Genomic DNA, 21999 nt, shown 5'->3' with positions numbered 1-21999 from the left:
CTTTTCTGCAAATCCAGCTTTGTTCTTCATCCCCTTCCACCCAGTGTACCTTAGGGCAGCAAGCAGGAGAGAGAAGTTTTTCAGGTATCAAAAGTGGCAACATAAAGAGTGTAATGGAGTCGTGCAAGAGGACGTAGTCTTTGAGCCGTCCGCAGCCACCATTAGCTACCCTGCCTTTTTGCAGGAGTGATGGGTACGATGTGGCACCACACCTCGCATTCCTTTGGGTACACTCGCGTTAGGAAAATGGTCAGGGGCAGGTCATTCTGCGTGATCTTCAGAAACGTAAGAGCAGGATTTCACCTTCAGTCTGCAGAGAGATTTCAGAGAAAGGAAAGTCAGGAGGAAGTAGGCCACCATCAGAGTAAGCTCCTCAGCCAACTGACCGATCACAAGGAGGTTCGATCTCCTTCCGATGTTCGTCTGTGCAGGTTTATCCCTCGGATGCATGTGTGCGATGCACTTGTAAAGCTCGATCGAAGGAGACAGCAGAGAAGCAGCTGCAGACTGGCCATGGCAGGTGTTGTCCTTGACAACCAGCGACTTACAACTTCTCAGGAATATTCCCGAATCTTTCACACCCTTCCTAACATTCCTTGGAACACAGTGCACACCTTACGCTGGGCTGTCCCAGGAGACTGAGCGCCCTTCCCAGTGATGCCCACAATAAGTCACTTTGGCAACAAAACTTGCCTGGAGGAGGGGGAGATCCCGAAGGGGATTCTTGGCTCCAAGGTGCTCCATTCAATGAACCGGTTGGAAAACCTCCGTTCTCGTGAACTTGTCAGTACCATGCCGTGTTGTGGGAGGCTGCGCACTAGTCTGCTCTCTGCGCTGGTGCTGGTGCCAGTGCGCAGCCCAGCTGGGCAGTAGCCAGCCGGGAGGATCCGAGCTGGCTGACCAAAGGACCAGATGTGCAGTGAGTGCTGGCGCATGGATGCCAATGCTTCAGTGACTCCTCGGTGGTTCCAACAGATGGTGGTAAGATCCAAGTTTCTTTGGTGATAAGCTAGCAAAGTGATTCATGGAGCCTCACTTGATGATGGCAGTTTTTTGGGCATGACTCTATGAATGCACCATATGTCTTCTCTGGACCAGTGTGGTTAGGATTCAGCGTCTGGCAGATGGTAAATTGATCACCTATAGGGTGGCTTTAGCATCACTATCAGTTTTAGAATTTATTTCAAAGCCTGGAAAATTCAAGCAGTTAGATCTCTCTCTCCTCCGCAGCATACTTTTGTTACCGGCAAGTTAGATGATTTGGTGGTCAGTGGAGCTCCCCACGGTAGTCCAGCATCGCGGAGCCGTCCCGCATTGCTGGCATCTTGCAAAGTTTCCCGGACACTAGCCCGCTTGAACTCTTTAGCAGAGAGTGACGGGTTCAAACGCTATGGGTGACAGCAGTATTTACATAAGTGGGTTTAGGTTTCCATGTATTGCTACTTGCACTCTAGTGGCTTTCTATCTGGAGCTGGCTGAAACGTTAAATTGACCACGATCTTGTAAACCTGGGATACACAGCGGCCTGTGCTGTAGGGCATTCAGGCATTTCCACAGAATATGACAGCAGAGATCCTGCGAGCCAAAAAGCAGGGAAGAAAAGGCAAGAAAATAAAAAAAATAAGAACAAGATGGTATGTTAGGGAGATAAATGAAGGAGAAACACAATCACAAGAAACAAGAAATACAGCACAAAGGGAAGAACCCGAGGAAGTGGGTGTGTGAGCAGAAAGAGAAGGCGGCATGAAAGTCAAGTAGTGGAGTGGTTCCCATTACATTAATTTCCTCCATAATAAGCATCGCCATTGAGATTTTTATCAGGACAAGGCCTACCAGGGAAGCTCGGCAGGACAGTACTCCCTGTTTGTGCCAAAGGGGCAAAAACTTTAGTCACAAATGTGGGAAGACACTGTGTCCTTCCCTATCAGGAATCTCCACAGGGTCACCAGAATACCGGTGCCTGTTAGCTGTCCCGGCAGCTGGCTTTGGGCGAGCCACAGTGCTAATTCCTGCTAACTCTCTCCAGAGCTGCTCGGCATAGAGGGTGTTCTGTAACATCCTGCGCGCACAACCGTCCGCCGCTGCTCCTCCTTCCTGGCAGCCGGGGCACCGATGCAGCCTTCTACTCAGCTTTGCATTCCCACAAAAACCAGGCGGTGCAAGTCCATTCCGACTGCGACACCGCAGAGCAGGGGATGGTACTGTAAGAGAGCCGGGAGGGCAGGGAGCCACACCGCCAGGGCAAGCCGTTCGGGCAGAAACCTGGAATCGGGTGCTGCTGAGCAGCAGATGGGCGCTGCTCATCGTCGGGGCAAAGCAGCGCCGCGGGGTGAGGGCGGCTGACGCTGTGGTGAAGACTCTGATTTTCTCCGCTCACTTCGAAATACGAGGAAGTTGAAGGAAAAACGGTTTCCTAACAGATGGGCTCAGGGTCAGGGTGTAGTAATCACTGGATGCCCTACCCAAAGTGCCATCGACCCCCATACCCCAGGCCGGGGAGAGCGGAGAGGAAGGCTTGCAAACGGTTAAAGCTTCAGCTAAACAAAAGTCAGGAACCGTGTAATTAAAACTCTACCTTTGTTGTATTGTAAAGAGTTAGCCTGTGACATAGGAAATATTTAAAGGAGCAGGCTGTTCAGCTAATTTGTGTGTGAGCGAACTGCTTAGACAGTCCTATCCTAAATTAACTGTAAGGCCACCCACTGAGATTGCCTCATAAAGGGCCATGATTGCTCAGCTTCGTTTTGTATAACCGTTCAATAATTACTAGATAAATGCATAACTAAAAGCTCTATTACACTAATAATTTGTACTGAGATAGATGTGTGGGACACCATGCTGGGTTAATTTGTCATCCCTGCAGCAAACTTCTAAAGAGGGCTCTTTTGCAGAGGAATTGTGTTAATATGTTGCTCCAGCGAGGACATGTTAGAGCAACAAGATGACTTGGTCGCTTAATCTCCTAAAGAGGCAAAATGCCTGGAGGGTAAGTGCCAGGAAGAAGAATGGGGGGTGATTAACACAGTGGACCCAGATTTAAACTCATCCTGACAAAAGCAGCTGATCTAACTGAGCAAATGAATGAAAAAAGGGGAGTGTTAAAAATACTAACGGGATTTCATGCATCCCTAAAAAATAACATAAAGTGCTACGGGACCAAAGCATTTTACCCATGCTTTTACTGATTCTGTGTTCAGCTTCTTCCCTCTCTTTGGTGTATCCGTGAAGTTAAACTACGTGCTTTAAACAGTGCCGTGAACGATAATATTTTTATCTCTGCTCCACGCTAAGTTCTTCTAGCTTCAGACACACACAAAAAGCACATTATTGCTTTAAATATGGAACCCATGTTTAAGCATCAGAGCTCTGGATTTTCAACCTCCCCTATTGACAGAACCATAAATCATGTTAAAGTTAAGTGAATTACTGTAGCGTGGAACTATAGCTTTAACAATGTTTATGTAGTATCAGCTTACCATCTACAGAATGAAAGGGGGAAAAAACACTGATATTAGAAATGGGAATGTGGAGTCCTATTAACTTAACAGCAATATATCACTCCAAAGTCACAGATTCCATTACCATGCCCTTTTTAGTACCAAAGCAGAATTATATCATCACACACGTAAAGGTTGTGGGTTTTAAGAGAATTTACATTTCTATTGTAAACTTATCGACTGCATTTCATTATAAGACAGACATGATATATTCTCCTAGCAGTAGTTTTTATCTTCTGTATGGGAATACATCACACGTATTAACGACAATAATAATATGCAAAAGCTGCCAGCATTTGATGTGAAGTAGGAATTCTACAAATAGGTTAAATTAGGGCTTTTTGACCCCTAGATACGGTCGTGGAAGAGACGAGTGCTTTCTATAGGTATGATCTTTATTTCTATACCTCTGTAATCAGCTCTGTAGTATTCTGATCTCCCAAAGGCAGAGGAATTTTGACATGTTTTAAAACAACCTGCCCAAAATAGCTAACTTAACTGGCCCCCTGCCTGTGCCAGAATCTGGAACCGACGCTCAGCTCAACTCCACAGGTTTTCAAAAGCAGCCCATAATACTCGCAATCCAGGGTACACCAATAAACCCTGTGCCCAAACGCAGCTTTAAGCATATTTTCTTTTTGCTGGGAGCTCCGTGAGCCCTGGCAAAATGTCCTTCTGCCTCCCACTTGCTACTGCAGAGTCTCTTACGGAAAGAGCGTTGCTGAACAAAGGGCCCGGTGCCTTATGCCGCTCCTGGGGCAGCAAGAAGGGGCTGATAAGCCCATATCCCCGCCTTGGAGATACCGTGGGTCTGGTTTGCAGCTGAGCAGCTGCACTTCTGGAGCTGAGGTGGACGTTCTGCAGCTCAGCCCCTCTGTGGTTCCTGCCCTCAGGGGCAGGAACAGGCCTCCATCCATCCTGTCTGGGTGTTTGTCTCTCTCTTACACTGGGCAGCTGGTTACACTTTGAAAGTTTCACCTGTGTTTGCCTACCTGATGTGGAAGTATCAGTGATACCCAAACTTTACCCACGCGAAGAGGGGGAAGTGCAAACGGGAATGCAAGACGGGGTCAGCTCACCTGAAGTTAGCTCAAGCCTGGACCTGACAAACATGTTACTGAAGCCCCTCTGCACTGCTGTGGGGCTTCAGCAATACTTCGGTTTTCCACTGACCTGAATTCCCTTCAAAGGTCTCGTCCTAGGGCTGGACAGCAGCTCAGTATTTAAGTAGGGGCAAGTCCTTGCTAACCTGAATAAGAGATTGCGCTACATTTATCACCCTGAAGTCTGTTCCTAATGGTCAGTAAGACGAATGGGGACTTTCAGAAACCTTTGAAAGAGGTACGGGGACGTAGCTGCCATTGAAATTCAAAAGCAGTTAATGAATGCTCTCAGGACCTCTGCAAATCCCAGCCCGAGTTTATTAATTATTTTTTTCTTGTTTGGGTAGCGGCTTTCATCACAAAAATCTGTGAGCTTAAAGCCATTGTTTTAGGCTCCTATTCTTTACCTCTTGTATTGTATTATACACAGAAGTGTAAGTTCCTTTCAACAAATTTGGATTATTGCCAGATCTCCTTATTAAAAAGTCACTCTTCATATTTCCGATAAACACAGCTGTTTCATGGTGTTTGAAAGCATTTCACATCAGCCAGCATGGTGGCTTAGCCAATTAGTACTCTAATATGGTCAATTTTCAGAATAAGTACCTTTGGGGTACAAAGGGTGGGATACATCTCGCGTAATGTGAACTGGCACTTGCATCACTTAAATGCTGGAGAAAGCTTACAGCATGCAGGGAGTTAAAGCAACTTAGAGCCTGAAGTGGAAATAGCTAGCAGAACAAACTGTTCTATAACATTTCCAGGGAAATGACTTTTTAAAAAATACTTTCTTAATTGTAATGAAGCCAATTATAATGGCCTCAAAAACAAGCTGATAAAAATGTTCCTGTTTCATTATGATTGTAAGGTTACTATTTCTAGGAAGATTGATCAATGTTTAATGAGCTATTAGTAAACTTAAATATCGCTTTAGAGAGGGGGGTCTGAGCACTGTGCCCTAGTGAAGCCAGTCACTGTTGGCCTGGTCTGACGGAGCAGCCCGTGAGCCAGCGCAGGAACAGCGGCGTTGATTCCCCAGACCACTGCGCTTTGAACGGTGCGGGGTGAGCGCAGGCTGTGCTGGGCCGGGGAGGAGCCACACTAAATGACCCTTTCAAAGACTTCGAGCAACTTTATGAAGAAAGAAATTCCATCCAGTCGTCTGCACTTGAAGGGCTTGGCAAAGCTTTTTGGAAGAGGAGAGAGAAGGTGGATGGATCAATATGTCTGCTCTGTGTGTTGGGCTGTGCTGGTGGAGAGATCTGTTGGAGCACTGCAGGTGCGATCACAAAGTCCCTTTCCCACATCCGTGAGCGCTCCCTGGGGGCAAGGATCCCATGTGTCTTTATTAAGACTGCTCCTTTGTTCCCGGAGAAGGGTCTGAGAAGGGCACTAAGTATCTGAAGAGAACCATAACCTGTTTCAAATTAACTGATTCTTTATTATCTGATCGTTCAGTTGAATAGAATTCACAATTTTGGCTCTTCATTTGCCTTAGGCCTGTAAAGTGCTAACCTAATCAATGAGTGCAACTCATTTCATCAGTGAGTTCGTTTGCTACTGGCTACTGCAGCTCAAGAAGGGAGAAGACGAGACTGGCCTGCATAATGAGGTGTTTGAATCCAGTGTTCGGAAAAATCCTCTTTCCTCTGTGCTGCACAGCGCCACGAACCCATAAAACACTGAAGAAGCCAGCATAGCACGCAACAGCTGTCCCGCATAACTGCTTGGCCCAATAGCAGTAGTTTTAAAATACTAGTCTGGCTGTTGCAGGCCACCATACATTATCATCTCATTTTCCATAAAAAGCTTGGGATGTTGCACATGAGCTTCAGTGGAATTAGAATCATGTGCGCTTTGAAATATTTATGCTTGCCTTGAGATGGAAGGATAATTCCTGCCTCCAACCCATCCCCCCCCAGTAACGGATTTAATACTGCCGGATAGTCCAGCTCCTCTGCACCTACAGCAGGTAGAGATGAAGTTCTGACCCAGAACACGCAGATTCTCATAGGTTGTAGAACTTGCATTTTATGTCATTTAGTGAGGTCAGTAATAAAGTATAAATGTCACAGGCTGAAAGACGCCAAGAGAAATACAGTTTGGCAGCATGGGGCTGCTTAGGGATACATAAATAATAAGTCAATAAGTAAATAAATAATAGACAAAGACCTGTTTTCCATTTGGAGATGTCAAAGAATTTACAGTCACTGATTGAGACTTGCAGTATCCCATCAGAAGCACGTAAATAGTAACAGCCCCTTCTTGTTCACAGGAAAATGTGCGTCGCTCAGCATGGTTTTCAGAAGCGATGTCTGTAATTTCTATTAAGCATTTCTGAAAATCACAACTGACGGGGCTTGTCCATGGTCACTTGCCTTGTAGAGGCAAACAGGGAAAACGGCAACCTGCTCCACTACCTCACGTCCTTTAACCGATTAAAATGTTTGTGAGGATCCATAATCTTGGGAAGAGGGTTGTGTTCGATACTTGGAACTTGTTTGAAAGGCCGTTATTGCATGCAGCGGAGTTGGTGGCCACGACACAGCTCTCAGAGTAATGGTCTGTATCCGGGCCGGCAGTTTTTAGACTTAGCAAGTTAATTCCCTCTCCTGAGGATGAAGCAGGCACGCGTGTAATGTTGATCAGTTTAATAGTGGTAGATTCTTCCTCTGATCAAACAGCCCTTTCTTTTGCCACTTGAGGAATGGGGTATTTCTCGGAGACTGCAAAAGCAGACCTCTTGGGAGACCCTTCTTCCATTCGTTACTTCTCATGCCAATCTGTCGACGCAGAAAATGAACCTACGCGGCACAGACCGCGGATTGCTGCCCGGTCGGCCTGGTTTCCTTCCCCCAGTCTTGCCCGTGATCAGCAGAGAGCCCTTTGAGACTGTGCTGAGGAGCTGGCCAAGACTCCAGAGAAGAAGCACTTTCTCCTTCTTGCGGTGCTTCACCCTCCTGAGTTACTCTTGGTCATTTCTGCCTCTTGGCGAAGGTCGCCGGCATCGCTTTCCACCTTGTTTCTCCCTGACATGCTGCGGAGGGCAGGGCAGCAGAGAAAGGCCCGGTAGGCTTGCACACCTTCGAGCATTTCTGGTAGCCCTAACACGTCTGTCATCGAGCAAATCAAATCACGCATGAAGAGCCGTATCCTGGAACAGCTCCATGCAGTGTGCTCTCGGGCGTAGCTCTGCGTGTCCACGTGTCCCCTCGGTACATCTTTTACTCCTTCTTGTTTGGCTGAAAGAGCATTTCTACCTCCTTGTCCACCAGCGGAAGAAAAGGGATGAACGTGTTCCCAGGTGTGTGCGAGGGACAGCGCGGTTGCACAGCAGGGTCAGATGGCAGGCACAGAGCTGGTGCTAGTTTTTCTTTTGTAAATGTTCCAAAAAATGCAACGTTTTACTTCATTAGTTGTCTGCCACGTAGATTTTCATTTCTCACTTTTATCTTCATCCTTCATCTTTCATTTGGCATGCAAGGAATGGAGGAACTATAGAAGGGGATGCGAAGGAAGAGAGGAAGAACGTGGGTTATATACAAAAACCGGCAGTGAGGTGTGCTAACGAAAATGTTGTTGTAGGCACCAAAATGCTCTCCACCAACTTCTGTTACACAAATATTCTTGGCAAGGTATTTTGACAAGCTGTAAATGGCTGTTGCTTCCGGAAGGTGATGGTAGTCAGCCCGGTGAAGCGGGCGTGCCACGAGAGCAGTTGCACCGCAGGGGTTGGTGTGGGCAGAGCTCACCTGGCTCCAGGCTGGTGCGTAGGCTGGAGGACTCAGCTGTGGAGCTAGGACCGGTGGGCTCCTTCACGGGAGAGCTGCCACGTGCGGCCGATGAAGGCCAGTCAAAGGAAGTGGTTGGGTTTTGGGTGAGATGAATGGCCCCTTAGACACCATTCGTTCCGGTTATTCTCCACTGATTCCAAGATGATGCGCTCCATGGTAGACACTCGCATTTACTAAGGTGAATCCCGCACCATCTCTACCTTTAATAGCACACTTCAAAGCTACAGCCTCTCCCAGGAGTTTGGGGACAGGAAAAGAGCCTTCATTTCTTCCTTTGAAGATCTGGGTTCTTCATCTGAAGAGTTTTCAAATAAGCTGTGATTTAAGATGCAAACTCAGAACAAAACTATTTGCCTTAAAAGCGAGGAAGAAATAATTAACTAGGTTTGTACAAGAAAGGAGAGATAAGCCCAGATGTTCAGACAGGTTGAACAGGCTGGGCACACAGGTGTTTGCCTTGGCGTTGGGATAACTGTCAGCATTTCCATAACAAGGAGCGTGGGATATGCTGCTTCTTGTTTCCCTTTCCCAAATGCAGCGCTGCAGAGCCAGCGGGGCTGTGGGAAGGCGGTGGTTTCCAGTTCAGCCCCCATGCCGCAGCAGCTGGCTGGTACACGACAGGTAGAGCCCGTGCTTCTGGAAGAGTTTCTCGGGATGCACATCGGCTTTGGTCGGCGATAGCTGAAGGCGGCGTCTTGGTTCCCTGTCTCCGTGCTTTCTTTCGGTGGTGTCTTCCCATCTGGCCTGTGTTTCTCTTGCTGCTGTGCATATTTTAAACAGCATTAAGGGGAGCAGACTGGGAAGACTCGTGGGGTTAACAAGGATACAGGGGCCCTTCCTCGCCAGGATGAGAGCTTCATATTCATCCCGTATCAGCACCCCAGGCATGAGCGAGGCTCATGGTGCTGGTGTCAGAGCAGCCGTTCCTATCCGCTCGAGGAGAAGGAGTACGTAAAGTGCTGCCCAGCCAACCCTTAGTGTGTGTTTATAGGGTAGTGCAGTGGGTTTCCTTGCTGCTGTCCCCGAGTACGTGTTTTATCCACACCTTCAGGCTCTGACTTTGCTCAAGAAAAAAATTATTAATAAAGTGTCATATTATTAAACCGGCAGTGAACAAGACTAAGAAGCAGATTTTAGCTTTTATTTAACTGAGGGTTTTTCATAACATTCGTCATGAAATGAATGTTTGCTCATTTGTGTTTGATTTTAGCTAACTTTCCTGCACATCTCCAGTTTTTCGAAAAGTGCCAAAGGCTTTTTCTTCTCCCTCTTGTATATTTAACGTACTTCAGAGTCGACTCATGAGTTTCTGTAGGGTGTTACCTCCCTTGCACAGCCTTTATCTGGTGGGTTGTGTGTGGTGTACAAGTGCAGTGTTTGCACATGGACACCCTTGAAAGATTACTAGGAGAGCGTGCCAGGGGAGCAGCAGGGATGTAACGATGACCGTTGGTGAGAAATAAACCCTGATTTACAGGTGATCTTGTCTGCAACCAGATTAATTGGTCGTTCTGAAGGAGGAGCGAAGTCTCATTTTAGAGGGGAAGGGGAGAATTCATAGCACTGTGAACGGCAGCACTTGCTGCCTCATGGTGACAACTGCGGGTGGGAAGCACTGTGAGCTAACGAGGGTCCGACCCAAGGTATCCTGAAGGCCAAGGAACTGGGCAAAGGTGTCGCATGACGTGGGAGAGCGTAAGGCTCTTCAGCTGCACTTGTCCTGCTCAAATCGGCGGAGGGTAAAATCTGTCATTGCCAATGGCCTTGTGTACATTACACCTTTACACCTTCACTGTAGTACATTTTCCAGCTGGCTTGTTGGCCCATAAATTCACCAAATTAAACTTCATCCCTGAATGCAAGCTGGGGGCTTGCTGACGATTTGAGCCTCGCTTTATTCAGGAGAAATGTAAATGTAATTTTCAAAACGATCTTGCCACTTTGTGCCTGTTCATTAGATGAAAACACGTTACTTAAAATAAATGTTCCTAAACGGAGGTGGAAAAAAAACCCCAACAACAGGAAGTGTTAGACCATCTTTAAATTCTCAACCGTTTTTAGTACAGTATAAAATGGATTCATATGTGCAAATCCACGTTAAATGAAATGTCAGTTAAATCAACCTTATTCTCCCAAATACATCTTTTTATTGCCTGATTGATGAGGACTGCTCTCCAGGTGATGAATAGCTTTCACTTTTACCAAGGACTGCTGATTCCTTTCTAAGTGTCCACTAAAAACACGGAAAATCCTGTAAAGTGTCTGGCTCCATTTGTTTTCAGGACCTAGATGAAGTGAGCGTAGGACACAACGTGGTCTCCTATACGAATTGTGAACCTCCGATGTGTAAACAGTACTGTACATTTTAAAAAAGACTAAAACTACAGTAGATTTCAACTGTTTTATTTTCCAAAGGCAAAACTCTATATAACGTCTTTGTTTTCTTTCCTATAGCAAGTCCACATGCAACACCATCGACTCTTCATTTTCCAACATCACCCATTATCCAACAGCCTGGGCCATACTTCTCACACCCAGCAATCCGCTATCATCCTCAGGAGACTCTGAAAGAGTTTGTCCAACTTGTCTGCCCCGACGCTGGTCAGCAGGCTGGACAGGTGGGGTTCCTAAATGTAAGGAAGCCGTTTTTATTTCTTCAGAAGTGTTTGTCCTATGTAAAATGAACCAGGGGGTTACGGGGTTACTTTAACAGCATGCTGCATACAGGAACACACCTTGAATAGTCGTTGGAGGAAAAAAATAAATAAATGCTGCTGCTGCAAAAATATTAAAAAAAAACCCACTCGACCACATTATGGTGAAATTCCCTTAAACTGTGAGAGAAGCCGGTGATACAGTGACCTTGTGGGTCCCTCCACACATGGCTCTGCTGCCTGCCTTCTAACCTCAGTGGAAGGAGGGTTAACAAAATACGGAGGCAGAATAATTTTTATTAATTATTTTTGAAGTTCAGGGGAGAGTGGGGGGAAGGAGCAGGAAGGGGGAGGGTGAGAAACAGATGTTTCAGATCAGCTAAGTTCATTAAAAAAAAAAATACTGCCTTATAGCACTTTAGATCAAGTTGACCAGTACTTGAACTCAAGATGTTAAAAGTACAGTTTATTATGGTTTGTTATTTCTGTAAGCAGTTATCTTTTCCCCTTATCTCTATGAAAAATTAAGCAGAGTTCCAAAGCTTCAAATAACCATTTTCATTTTTTCTTTAATCAAATAAAGTGAATCATCTTGCTATTATTGAAACAGCATTCCGGTCAAATACAGGATTTATAAATTTTATGTAAATCAAATCTAAAATAATGCTCTGAATATTTCATGAAATGTAATGCATGTAACTTTTTCCAGCCAATGAAGTAATAACTGGCAAAATTACTGTTTCTCTCCTGACATACATACGATTGAAAGTGTTAATGAGAATTAGTTTAATTATTAGCATCTAATTTATTACACTTATTTAATAAGCTGTATTGTTCTCGGTGCGTTCCTTGCCCTAGCAGAAAAACTGACTCTGGGTAGTGCAGCCAGCACCGGCTTTGAATAATGTCTGCAATATGTTAGCAGATACATTTACGTCTAGACAACAAATCAATAGAGTGCTTTTCTTTTTCCTTGAGTATTCATTTGCTTAATTTATCCCAAACCATTCAACATTATGAACTGTTAGCACACTCACAATGAACATACAGCAGGGGTCTTCTTGGCAGGAAAGAGACCTAATTGTGAGACAAGATAGTGTTTGAGAGATGTCACTAATATATTAGTTTATTAAAGGTGCTGGGTGCTGAAAAAATAAATATCCCCGAAGGATTGCTTCTTACTGCAGACACTGGTGGCTGCAGTCTTTGAAGTCGGTGGGAGTGCTGCTAAGTGAAATGCAGATGAATTTGACTCTTATTTATGCCTTGAACCATTTTTGCTCTTTTTTTTTACACGACTTCAAGGCCTTTTGTCAGTGCCAGAGCAGGTGACATGAAAATAAGGTCCCAGGGCTTGCCAGTGTGAGCATTTTGTCCCCAGTAATTCAGGCTAATGGAAACCCTAACGGGAATTAAAATATTATTTTCTTTAGCAGTACTTGGAATATGGATCTGTGTTTAAAGCTGAGCTTTTATCATCAATGGAAAAGCCAATGCTCAGTGCCAGAAGAACTGCAGTGAGATCAATTTGTAGAGTGCTGTCGAAAGTGATCTCATCATTTTTGTCACTAGAATGGAACACCTGATTCGCAGCCTGTCCTACTTTCTCTTTATAATGGTATTTGGCATCTGTCTGTATGGTTTTCAAGTGTCCAGGCTGTGTTACGTCTAAAATGTAAACTTGACAAGCTGGGGGAAGGGGGGGCATTTTTTTAAGCCTGCTCCTTGGTTTTGTGATACTTGAAAACACTTTTAGTCACGGACAGGTTTTTTTCTGGTGATGAGCTGAAAGACCACGCTTGTGTGGCCAGGCCCATGCTGCCTGAGACTGACCACATCCCAGACTAAAGGGAGGGTCACTTTTTCCCCCCGTGTGTAAAATGAAGCAGCTCTAAGTTCAGTCGTTTGCCCATGTGATCCTCATGGCAACTAAACTGTGAGCTGCACTACTGCTAACTCAAAAGGGATGTGGGAGAGCAGTTCCTTTAATACACACTCATTCGTTTTCCTGTAATAAGATATCAACGTGACTTTTAAGACCACCAAAAGTGCTTATTTTTGTTCTTAATGAGCAGTATCTTTAAGAAATTTGCACTCAAGTCCTAGGCACCGGTATCCTAAAGGTATAAAAGGGACAAGAAACTGGGGGATTTAAGGGGTCAAAAATACTGCTTCAGCTCTCACTGAGCAGGAGTTAGTAACTGCAGGAAATGTAAAGAGTAGTAGGATTTAATCCAGGGCAGTTCAGACCAGCTGCTAATGGGAGAAATGTTAAAAAGTGCTAATTTCCGTAGTGTCACCAGGTTCACAGGGTTTGAGACCAAAGTTCCTTGAAGTCAATGGAGAATTTGACCCAAAGCTTTCTTTGCCACCTCCCAAGCAACTGTAAATGTATTGCACATAGCTTTCAACTAGATTGTTGTTACTGGCGGTTCCTAATAGCTGATTTTTAGTATAATTTTTGTCTGTTTGCTTGTTTTTTGGCAGCCCAATGGTAGCAGCCAAGGCAAGGTGCACAATCCATTCCTTCCTACCCCAATGTTGCCACCACCACCTCCGCCACCAATGGCTAGGCCTGTGCCTCTGCCAGTGCCAGACACAAAACCTCCAACCACATCAACAGAAGGAGGGGCCACCTCTCCCACTTCTCCAAGTAAGTATAGACGCAGCGGGAAGCAAGGGCTAACAGCAGCGCGCGGCGCGCTGCCGTCACTCTGTCGGCTGTGCAGAGATGAGGGCTGGACTGGCCCTCGGGAAGTCGGAGAGCTCTCCGCTCTGCATATGACGGGCAAAATTCTGAGCTGGTTTTACGTTAACGAGAGAAGAGTTAGCCTGAGGTTACAGTTTTACTTCTGACTGCTGGCATTTCACTTAACCACGAATGAAAGAAGTGGAGGCCAGTAGCTAAGCTGTGACACAGACCTGGGACCTTTGGGATCTTGGTTACTGTCACGAGGAGGCAGTTGGGTGTCTCAGCTCGGGCTTTAGAGGATAGATGCTACATGGCAGTCAGACAGATAGCCTCATCATCGCTGCTTATACATACTGGGCTAAACTAACAACCCTTTGGAGTTCGCTTCATTTATAGTTCTTTTGGGAATACGTCTCCCCAGATCAACCCAGACATCTTTCCTTTATGACTTGGTTCCCCAGCCCTGCGTTTTGGGCAAGAAGCTATGGTATTTCTTAGGCTCAAGGAGAAAGCTTTATTCCTCTCTCCACCACCCACACGGCTCCCATATGTATTTTGTGTAGCCACAAGTCAAATATACAAATTCCTGGATACACACTTGGGGATACCACTTTGGACTCACTCTGCTGGGAAACAAATGCGATTCAGCTGGGTTTGATGCTTTAAAAAAGTCTGGATGTTCAGGGAGTTAATTGTGAAATGATTTAATGAAGCTATGCTCAAACTGACATTTAAAAACAAAAGGGAAGCTTTCAGTGCTTTAATGGCAACTGTAGGGGACTTGTTCCACAGTGAAGGGAGTCCAAATAACATCCACAAACAAAAATCAATCCAATCGAAAGAGCAAATCCCTTTGTGTGCTTTTCAAGCTTATTATTTAAATGCTGTATGCAGCCGCTGCTGACGTGCGAAGGGGTGCTCGCCATTCAGCCCCTGTGAAGCCTGCATTCTCGAAGCTCCGTATACCGGTCAGGAGATTGCACAGGTTCCAGGGGGCATTTTTAAAATCTGGTAGTTCTTGGAGTTTGCAGTGCCCTCTGCTTCGCGCTCGCGCACAGCTGCACACTCAGCACGATGCTCTGGCTCGCGTAGAACCGAAAGTGGTTTTGGAATGAGACAGTCTGGTAAGATTGTGAACATGATCTTCTAGAAGCAGGACTTCTAGAATCGATCGGTAGATTTCTGTTGAGCTAAGAAGTTGGTTCATCCCCTCCCTCCACTCCTCCTTCCGACCTTAGGCCAACGCTTGTGCTGTCAGGAAGTTTTGATGCTTTCTGACGGGAGATACCGCCTTGTACGTCCTATCAATAAGATTCAGCGGTGGAGTCTAAAAGGGTAATGTTTAGTCACCGTTATCACTCGATACAGTCAGCAATGCCTTGCAATTTCCTTGCCTTCAGAACCGGGAAGGATGAAACTAGGTCAACCTGTATTTGTCATTACGGTCGTGACTCGGTTTACTGGCAGCGTGTGGTGTCTAAACCGAAAAAAATGCCCAGCATCACTTTAGCGGTAATCTTAACACTTAATTCTTGCGCTACTGCGATCGCGTAGACCAGCTAAAAGCGTGTTCTGGCCTGACTCTCAGCTGGCACCAGGACTGGCGTTTGTCCGCTGAAGCCTGCAGAGCACCACCCGTCGGCATCCGCGCGGGCCGGGCGCCGCGGCTCAGCGTTCAGCAGACGCCGCCGGGGGAGCGAGGAGTTCTCAAGAGCAGCCCGTTAATGGTCTTTAAGCAAAAGACCAGGAAAATAATTAGTTCTGTTAATTAGCTACGCTGATGTCTGAACGTATAGTTCTGTACATAGTCAGGCGTGTATCTTCCTTTTGGTAAGCGTCTTGAATAATAGTGACTTGAGTTGTAAAGAAGCATATAATTTAATTTAGGGCCAAATTTTACAGAAAAGCAGATTATAGGAAATATTTTCTGAGGAAGAATATTACATCTGTACCGAAGGCAGTGGAGGTGGCTGGCCACAGAAAGGGTGAACCCGACGTTCCGGGCCTTGCAGCAGGGGCGTACCAGAGGGGCCCGCTGGATCCCACTGAGCGCATCAACCAGCAGCAACCCTCCATTTTCGGCCGTGTTTATTTTCTCCTTCACACTAAATACTAGCCTTCAAATAGCAAGTGCAGATTGACCAGAGTTCCATAAAAGCCACACAGAAAGGTGTTTTCCATCATTACGAACTGCTGGAGTGCACCGGGTCGGGGGGTGTCGCTGGGTATGGCTCCCTGCCCTGCAGAGCTTTGGGATGTTGGGAAGTCGCTTACGCACCGGAGGCAGGAGTGATGTTAGATTTTGGCCAGACTCTCTCCTTAGCTGTGTGGAGGAGAATGAAGCCCCCCCCAAGGAAACGGAGTGAAAGGGGTTGGCATTTGCTCCGTTCTCCTTCCCTTTTTTGGTCTAGCAGAAAGCCCTCTGCAGAAACAAAATGCACTTACGGCCCTACCAAAAATTGGAATATGGCCCTCCTGAGGGGTGCGGGAGCCAGGAGCAGCTGTTCAATACAGCATGGCCTCCTGGGAATGAGAGCTAAAAATCACAACAAGGTGGTTAATGATTCTCAGAGCAATAGTGAAACTCTCCAGCTGTGACATTAACCAAAACACGAACATTAGTGCTGTCCAAGGGAGGACGAGCCTCTGGGGATGCACGCCGGGGATTTGCCGCTACTGGGTGGCCAGGCCTGCCCTGGGAGTTGAACATTTCAGCTGTGAATCCTACCCCTTTGGAAAGCCAGCATTTTCCTCAGTGAGATGACACAATGGAGATGGGATTCATGAGGTTTGGGCGGGTTCATTTTTCCCCCATAAAAAGCCTTTCCAATAGCACACATCCTTGATATCAGACGCAGCCCCAAAATTATCTTATCTCAGATCTCAATTTTGTTTGGTTGGTGACCCGTAACAAACACAACACAATGTTTTCTTGAACTTGACAGTTTCTGGGTTTAATCTCTCATCGCCCAAAGAAAACACCACCTCCAGTACGTGCCAGTTGGACTTTATCGTAAGTGCACGTGAGTGTTGGAATCTGTGGCCCTCACTGCAGTGCAGAGCCTAAGCTATGCCATCCTGTACTCCATGATTTTTGAAGAGCTTTCCTGAACTAAATGCCTTTTCCTAAGCTTCACATCTCTGCCTGGGGAGAACCTTAGGTATTTTCCCTGGCTGGGCAGGATGGTTATCAGTGAATGTCCCTTTGCACAAAGGATTTTTTGTGTTAAACAGCATTTGTGTCAGGATGAGAAGAATGATCTCGTGACTACAGTACTGGATTCATAATCAGATGGGATTTCTCTCCCTTTCTGTGCTGTGCACTGACTGAGCACCCTCTGGGCAAGCCATTTTAGCTTTCTGTTCACTCCTTTCCCCATCCATTAAAAAGAGGGTGATGACTGTATCATTTGATTGGCTCGAGTTTGCAGTTCCCTCTCAGATGCGCAGCGGCAGAATGCCCTGCAGTCGGAATTGCCGTACTGCACCGCGTCCCTCCAGTTAGTTCTCTCACTGCAGCTCCGCAGCGGCTGAACTGACTCCTAGTCCTGAGCGAACCGGTACCGCTCCTCATCTCAAGCCCATGTACCCGTCGTCTTGGTCTGTAAAAGAGAGACCTAGTGGTATAGACACTGCTCACACAAATCATCTCACCAACCGAAACTATCCTTTTGATCCAGAACTGTCTGATAAATGACACACTCCTCTACTTAATAGGAATTATCTCAGGAAAGTATATTTTAAATTAACATTCTCCTGCAGGCAGCTTTAAAATACATGACATTCCCCAAACTGTTTGTTTGTCTTGTCTTTCATACAATTTCTTGCCATTTTGGCTAAATACCAAAGCTGTGTGTGTGAGCAAATGTTCTTTCTCTGCCAGCTCCTGTTTTGCTTGCTCCTGAAGTGAAGCATCGTAGCAAATTTGTGGCATCACATTCATTTCCTTGGCTATGGGCTATGATGTTGCAAACAGCCCCTAGTGAGTCCCAGTAGCAGGAAGACTAGGCAGGGCAGGAGGATGTTTCCAGTCAGGCCCAACGGGCCAGCTACCAGCTGGCGTGAACTAGTGAGGATCTATGCAGTTCCCATGGAGCTGATGGAGATCAGGAAGAGATCTGCCTAAGAGACCTGGCTCCTGTTCCTTTCCACGCTTTGGCTTTTCCCTTTCCTAAAAAGGAGTTTGAAGACCCCACCACAGGCTTAGCCCAGGGATACTATAACATAATACGACCCAGCTTTGAGCAGTGAGAGCCCCGTGCTGTTCTCAGAACAGAGACATCAGAAGTGGTGAGGCTTCCAGGAATCCCACCTCCCTCTCAAACACGGGTATTTATATGAAGACAGTAAGATACAGCTAGAAGTCCTGTTGGTCTAGGCCACACTCAGTACTGCTCCCTTTTCTAAACCAAATTCCACCAGAACAGGGTTAGGGAATGTGTAATGTGTCACAAGCATCTCGTGACAAGGGACTGTGAAGCAGGACTGTCACCTGGGGCGAGCCCAGCGTAAGGCCCGCTCTGCGCCTGTGTCCTTCCGGTACTCTTCGCTTCTTGGCTCCAGCAGCGTAGTTACGTGACCTTAAGGAAACACCCAGCTGACACCTGCGTATGCTCAGAAAGCAAGTTAAACACAGTTTGGAGCATTACGGAAGGTGGCGTAGTAATTCACCCAGCGAGGTTTGAGGGGACTTTTGTGCACATTATACAGTTTTCAAATGCTTTGGAATGTTTGTTTGAACGGAGAAGCCATTTAAGACAGCATTCTGATGGTTTCCCTTTCATTTTCTACCAAATACCACAGCAAAAGTATCTGCCAACAGGGAACTGTAAACAAGATCTTGAGTTCCTTCCCTTCTGAGTGGAACTTACCTGCTCCAAGGGATTAAATGGCTTCTCCACTCATTCTGCTTCCTTCAAAGTAGACCAGAAGAACCAAACAACAGATGTTTGATTTTTGAGCTTTAAGTTAATTTTCCTGACTGCAGAAGGAATTTTTAGTCTCGCACAACATGGGGTTCAGTAGATGATAGTTAAAAAAACCCTCACCATAAAAGAAGAGAAGAATCTCACTACATGGTGCTAGAAACAGAGACACGTCCTTTGCAAATCTGTGGCTTCTTTGAATTATTAAACAAATTAACGTGGTAAAAAAGGCAGGGAGAAAATCTCACCAAATCTACTCAGTTCACTTCCTCCTTGGTTTGCAGATAGGATTAACAACCATTGTACCTGTTCCTACTCTAATATGCGGCCTGCACTGCAATTTGCAGAATCATCCCGGAAGGATGAACTAGTGCCCTTAAAAATTGCTTTAAAACATTGTGAAAGAAAGGTGCTCCTTGCGTGATTTTTGCGAGTACTAGCAAAGCGTTAGCTTTTTGGAGAGAAAAGCTCACCCCACTGGAAGCTACTGGGAAGAATTAAGTCTTAGAAGTCAGGAGTGCCTTACGTCTCCTCGGATCACCCAGCGATGGAGGATCCTGGGGTGATCTCAGGGCCATGCTCTTTGAAAAAGGGAACCTCTCTGGTGTAATTGTAAGAACTAGGAGGCGTCATGAGACGTTTGTGAAACTTGGGTAGAGTCACCCAGGAGAAGGATGCGGTTCTGCTGCTTGTAGACCTGGGAACTCCTCACCAAAGGGTTTTGTGGGATGCAGGACATTCGCATGGGTTCAAGGGCAGATTGAGCATTCATCAATGAGAAATCCCTTGCGGGCTATTAAATACAGGGAGTCCCTGAGCTGAAAATAAACAGAGGGTGGGAAAGAATATGAGAAAGTAAATAAATGTGTGACCTGTTTTGACTCTTCCCTGTGCATCTGCTTATGGCCCTGTAAGGGAAAGGACAGTGGATAAGGTGGAGCATTGGTTTGATTGAGTGCAGCCTTAAATCAAAGGCTCCTCCAATGTAATGCCTCTTCACCGACCATTTTGCCTTCAGAAAGGCAACAAGCTTTCGTCTACACAGACAACTCAGTGTCTTCTCCGACTCTTAACTCGCTTCATTTTTCTGTAACGTTGAGGCCTGAACATTATATTTAGCCTGACTGGAATTTGGCAAGTAACTTTCCTTTTAACATTGTTTTTTGTCTCTTCATTGGATAGTTAGATTGTCTGGGGATTTTATTCAGCAGAATGCATTCCCATAAATATATTTAAAATAGACAGAATCACTGTTGTATTAAGGCGTCTATTTAGGTTATTTGAATTTAGATCTGAGCATGCAAAAACTGAACAAGGGAGAAGATTGCATGGGGGATTTTCGAATGAGAGGAAGACTGAAAATGCATTGAAAGCTTTTGGATGTGGAAGTACGTGGCATTGTGGACAGTTGCAGTGGAGAATATAATGCAACAATAAAATCATTAAAGTACTTCGAGTTTGGAAGTAATCTGGGTTCTTGGCTTGCATTGCATTTAATAGCTTTACATTTATGGGAGCCATTCCAGTTTTTAAAGGCAGCTTCAGACTGATTGCACTTACCACCCCAGTGAAACTGCAACCCATTAATTTTTTACCGAAAGGATCTCCTTAGTTTGTCAAACACATCAAGTGAACATTTTAGAGAGTGCAGACCACAGCAAGATGAAACCCAAAACTTCGAATCGAGAGAGAACGCTGGATTAGCATGAAATAAGGGTCAGATTCTGCTAATAAGCCCTCTAGCAAATTCACTGCTCATTAAAACCTGCGACACCACTACCAGCCAGGCAGTGCCAGGGCCTCCAGAAGTCTCCCGTGCTCCCCCAGCGTGGAAGGGCCGGCAGCGGTTCCCCCGGGGTGGGTGGGAGCGCAGGTGCCCCCCGCGCCCTCCTCCCTGAGCCCACGTCCTCGCCGTGCCCGGAGCCCTCTCCCAGCAGCCCGCTCCCTACGTGTTGATATCCCCGTCGTTAAGCCCAAACCTTTCCAGTGTCTAAAGCCAAACTCTCGCTCTCTAAAACGTTTGCACATTTCTATGTTAAACATCTGCTTAGGTGGCTCTGAGACAGTGTGTTTTGGTGTTGTTCGTGTGCAATCTAGTGCCGCTTCCTCAACGCATGTGTCCCTTCCCTTCACAGCCTACTCGACACCCAGCACCTCCCCCGCAAACCGATTCGTCAGTGTTGGACCACGGGATCCAAGCTTTGTAAATATCCCTCAACAGACTCAGGTGGGCCGCTTTCGACTTCTCTGTATGCCTGCAGCCTCTTCCTCCTCTGTGTCCTCTAACGTGTCCCCGCGGAGCCAGCTGCATTGCCGCTGTTCCTTCACCCCCATGGTCTCAGTAACTACAGTGGAATGTCACTTGCACTTTGTTTGTCTGTTGTGTTTTTTTGGGCTCGTGTAGTGATAACGCTGCTTTCCTAACTGGAAGGACCTCTCTCGCTTGCTGCGGTATCGGCTTCTAGTGCACAGGGGTTTTTTCCTCTAGGACTAAGTTGGCAACGACTTCTCCTTCCGCCTGTTCCCCAGGCGGTGCACGTGGTTGCAGATGCAGGAGGAGCTCGGGGAGCCCCGGCTGGTAACGGTGCACCTCAGTCCCCCACCAGCTACAACGGGAGACTTCTCCAATGGCTTCCATGTAAAAAAATAGCCTGGAATTCCTGGCTGGCCATTTGCATGGTGGGCTTTGAGCGAGCAGGAGATTTTGTAATTGCGAGCACATCTGTTTCCCTACTTTAAAAAAGTCCGGTTGAGGCAGGCCCATAAAGCTGGGTTAACTGAATTTGTAGTCCTGCTATGGTCAAATCAGAAGCTCAAGTAAACATTTGTGTTTCTTTAGGAGAAGGACGAGGTTTAAATGTGCTTTTTCCAAGCTGTATCAAATTCCCAGGGTCGATTAAGAAAATAGTTGTTGGCAGTTTTGTTAGCAGATAATTTGAGCCAGATGTTGAAAAAATTAAGTCTGTGCTTAATATCACATTATCATGGGGGAAAAGGTATAAAAAAGTGAGCAGAACTAGTGCTTTAGGACAATTGTAGTTTGTAATTTTAAGTGATTTCTTGACTACGTTACAATTCTTTTAAAGGTCAACAGCAAGAAATGTTTGTGATTTTGTTTTGAGCTGGTTGGGATGACTAAAAAGTAGTAATTCAAATAAGGAGCAGACTGGGGAGTACTACTCTGTGCTTTTGTAAGTTCTTTCCAATCCTTTATGTGCATCTAATCAGCATGCGGCCTAAGGGCTGTCACGTGCCGCGGCCCGGCATGCGCGTGAGGACGGCCTCCTCGCCGATGGCCTCGGCACCTACGCTGTCAGTCAAACAGGTCGCTCGT

At 46.1% G+C, this 21999-nt stretch overlaps 1 protein-coding gene across 1 annotated transcript in view; it reads left to right on the top strand.

Annotated features, from left to right (window-relative positions):
- Positions 1-21303, top strand: part of NFIA (nuclear factor I/A) — a gene marked incomplete at both ends in the record, with an annotated part of 86726 nt that extends 65423 nt beyond the window's left edge. The window contains 4 exons of the mRNA XM_010159455.1: positions 10849-11027; positions 13536-13701; positions 20801-20892; positions 21214-21303. Of these exons, the coding sequence (XP_010157757.1) occupies positions 10849-11027; positions 13536-13701; positions 20801-20892; positions 21214-21303 (527 nt within the window). The remainder of the gene's footprint in view (positions 1-10848; positions 11028-13535; positions 13702-20800; positions 20893-21213) is intronic.
- Between the last annotated feature and the right edge of the window lie 696 nt (positions 21304-21999).

This window comes from Eurypyga helias, unplaced genomic scaffold (assembly GCF_000690775.1).
Source record: "Eurypyga helias isolate BGI_N326 unplaced genomic scaffold, ASM69077v1 scaffold35829, whole genome shotgun sequence".
Classification (NCBI taxonomy): Eukaryota; Metazoa; Chordata; class Aves; order Eurypygiformes; family Eurypygidae; genus Eurypyga; species Eurypyga helias.
This window is presented reverse-complemented; position numbering and strand designations above follow the sequence as displayed.